The sequence below is a fragment of the Gavialis gangeticus genome, unplaced genomic scaffold (assembly GCF_001723915.1).
Source record: "Gavialis gangeticus isolate Ggan-Ray unplaced genomic scaffold, GavGan_comp1, whole genome shotgun sequence".
Lineage (NCBI taxonomy): Eukaryota > Metazoa > Chordata > Crocodylia > Gavialidae > Gavialis > Gavialis gangeticus.
This window is the reverse complement of record NW_017729026.1, coordinates 28,877,926-28,880,653: the sequence shown is the minus strand read 5'-3', so window position 1 is coordinate 28,880,653 and position 2,728 is coordinate 28,877,926. Positions and strand designations below refer to the sequence as shown.

Genomic DNA, 2,728 nt, shown 5'->3' with positions numbered 1-2,728 from the left:
TTTTAACCGAGAGGGTCTCCAGTCGTCCACCCTGGTTGCCAATATCAGCTTGCAGGGACACGTAGCTTTCCTTAACATATCACAACATATACTTGGTTAGTCTATAAGGTTCAAATCTACCCTGCATTCTGTTTGACTTCAGACTAAGAAGGCTAACTATGTCTATTTGAAAGCATGTCTGAGTCTACCCCAGCTATTCAGTTGGTCCAATAAAAATATCACCCACAAAAATCCTTGTCTTTCATGTATTTTCTGCAACTTTACTCAAACACTATTGAAAATAAAATATTTTGATTCTGCTAGCAGCCTGCATCTGGATTTTGCACCCTCCTTCTCTTGCCACCTGCCAGTCTTACAATACATTTGTAGTGGTTCTTGCTTTCAGCAATATACATTGTTCAAAAAGCTAAGAAATCTTAAACCATAAAATGCAGTTGGAGTTTTCTTACTGGGATTAGAGCAGGTTCAGTGTTTTGTGATGCAGATGCCTTCTGATGCATTGCTTTTGTTTTTGGTCTCCCATACCCCTCCAGAGCTCTGGAAGCATCGGGTCATGCAGGAAAACTTCTCAGTTATAAGACCACAAATAGTTGAAACATTTGTTCAGAGGCTAATGGAAAATTCCCAAGAATCTGATGCAGAGGTGTGTATGCTGTGTTTCTAACCATGCGTAGCTAATCTGCTATTACAGCTTTATTACTTTGCAGCTTGAAATGCCTTATCAGTCAGTGACCCCAAAGAGAAGCATTCTTTCATGAGTATATGGCCAGACATTGTTTTATAACAACAGTGTTGATAGTGAGCTGGTATTTTATCATCCTTGACATCCTACCACTTTGTGATATGATCCTTGAGATCTTGCCGTCATGCTCAGGTGAGGGTGAGTTAATATTTTAGACCAGAGGTTTAGAAGCAATTCTAGAAAGTGCAGGAGGTGATGCTGGGGATTCAGAACTGGAACTCTTCCTTCTGAGTCGATGTGAAACCAAATATCATAGCGTGATGTTAGGAAATACTGCACTGCTGGAAATACCATCTTTCCAGTGTGAGAGAAAACAAAGGACTTGACCCTTTTGATCTTAAAAAAAAAATGTATATGACCTTTCAGAGAGTAGAGATGTTAAACCTAATATCCTAGCTGATTTACAAATTGGTGATTACATTTCTTCTACTGAAAACTCACTGCTCAATTTCAGTTGAAAAACCTGTTCTTTGTTTCCTGCATGGTATAGTTGTCATTAGAATTGATCAAATTTTTTACCAGAACAGTTTTCCCATTGGAAACCAGAGTTTCATTGAAGCCAAAACATTTTTCCAGGAGCCAGTCTATTTCAGTGACATTTTAGACGGGACAGTCTAAATGAACTGAGTCAACTTTGTTTCACATTAATAATAATAATGATGATGAAGCACTGAAGTGAAGATAATTGGCTTTATTATTTTAACTTCTATATCATATACACATAATATTAATGTTAATGGTATAGCTTACATGGTACTTGACCTTTAAAATGAAATATTTCAACCTTATTGAGGCAAAACATTTTGGAATTTAGATTTTGCATGAAATCCTGGAATTTTGACTTTTCATTCTGATTGAAAACTAAAGTAAGCATACCGTCAGAATTTACTGCAGAATGGGCATTTTGATGTCTGACCTGATATTGTTATATGAAATTGCTGTTTATGTTTTACTTTGTCTCAGCTGGTCCACAAAGAGCATGACAGACCTCTTCTCAGCTAACTGGTAGAAGCTGGTATTTTTGGAGCTGACAGTCAGGGTTTCCAACTCTAATTTTCTAGTTGTGTTTGTGTTTTTTACCTTGTAATGATTATTTTTGGGCAATGCAGGGATTTTTCACATAGTTTATCACTATCTACCCAAAGGTGAGGCAGTTTACTAGTGAATGAAATTATCCTTGTATTTAGGTAACATTTGTGACTGGGATTTTTTGGGGATGAAAGGTTTTTTTCTAGACATAAATTCTATCATCATGAAAGGTCAAGTCTTTCAGAACTGCTTCACTGTTTTCACTGAGATATGACCATATATTTAAACTAGCCACATGCCTCACTTCTGTTTTTCATCCAAATTCTGAGTGATTTTAGGGGAGAAAAGGAAAGGCTTTTTCCCCTTCCCATCAAAACTTTCTGATCTGTAAGAACTGATGCATGTTTTGAGGAAACTTCACCTTTTCTGGCCTGTTCCTTCTCTCCTTTCAAAGGCATATTGAAAAAGAAAGGTTTCCTCTGGAGTATAGTATTTACAGGTGGAGGAACTAGTCTCCATGTGAAAAAACCCTCTAGGGGTGGGCATTTTCTGAATGGCAGGCTGAAAGGTCAGGCCAAACTATGAATACCTTGGACCAGAGTTGTGAGGGACCAGGAAGAGAAAAAGAAATACCTGTTACTGTAGCACGATGAATCTGAACATGACCAAAACCTAAGGTTTGGATTATCCATGAGAGTTTCTTTGTTTCTCTCTCCAGATTTCATTTACAAAAGATCATTTACAAAGCTGCCTCACTGCATTGGGCTGTGACATCATGGCCAGAGAACGCTGCAACTTTGAGACCTATTCCATGTTTTATGAAAACATCCTCCAGCAGCAGCATCGACTACTCTATCAGAAAGAACAAGTATTCTTACCATCTTCACTCCCTGCAAGTGAGACTTTAGCTGCAAGAACATATTCACAACACGTTTTTTGTGCTCTGTTTCAGGAAAT

General features: G+C 37.8%; 1 protein-coding gene across 4 annotated transcripts in view; it reads left to right on the top strand.

Annotated features, from left to right (window-relative positions):
- LOC109299620 (transmembrane protein FLJ37396) overlaps positions 1-2,728 on the top strand; it is a 218,140-nt gene that overhangs the window by 170,549 nt on the left and 44,863 nt on the right. For all 4 annotated transcript variants that reach the window (XM_019520116.1, XM_019520117.1, XM_019520115.1 and 1 more), the window contains exon 38: positions 534-643. In XM_019520116.1, the coding sequence (XP_019375661.1) occupies positions 534-643 (110 nt within the window). The remainder of the gene's footprint in view (positions 1-533; positions 644-2,728) is intronic.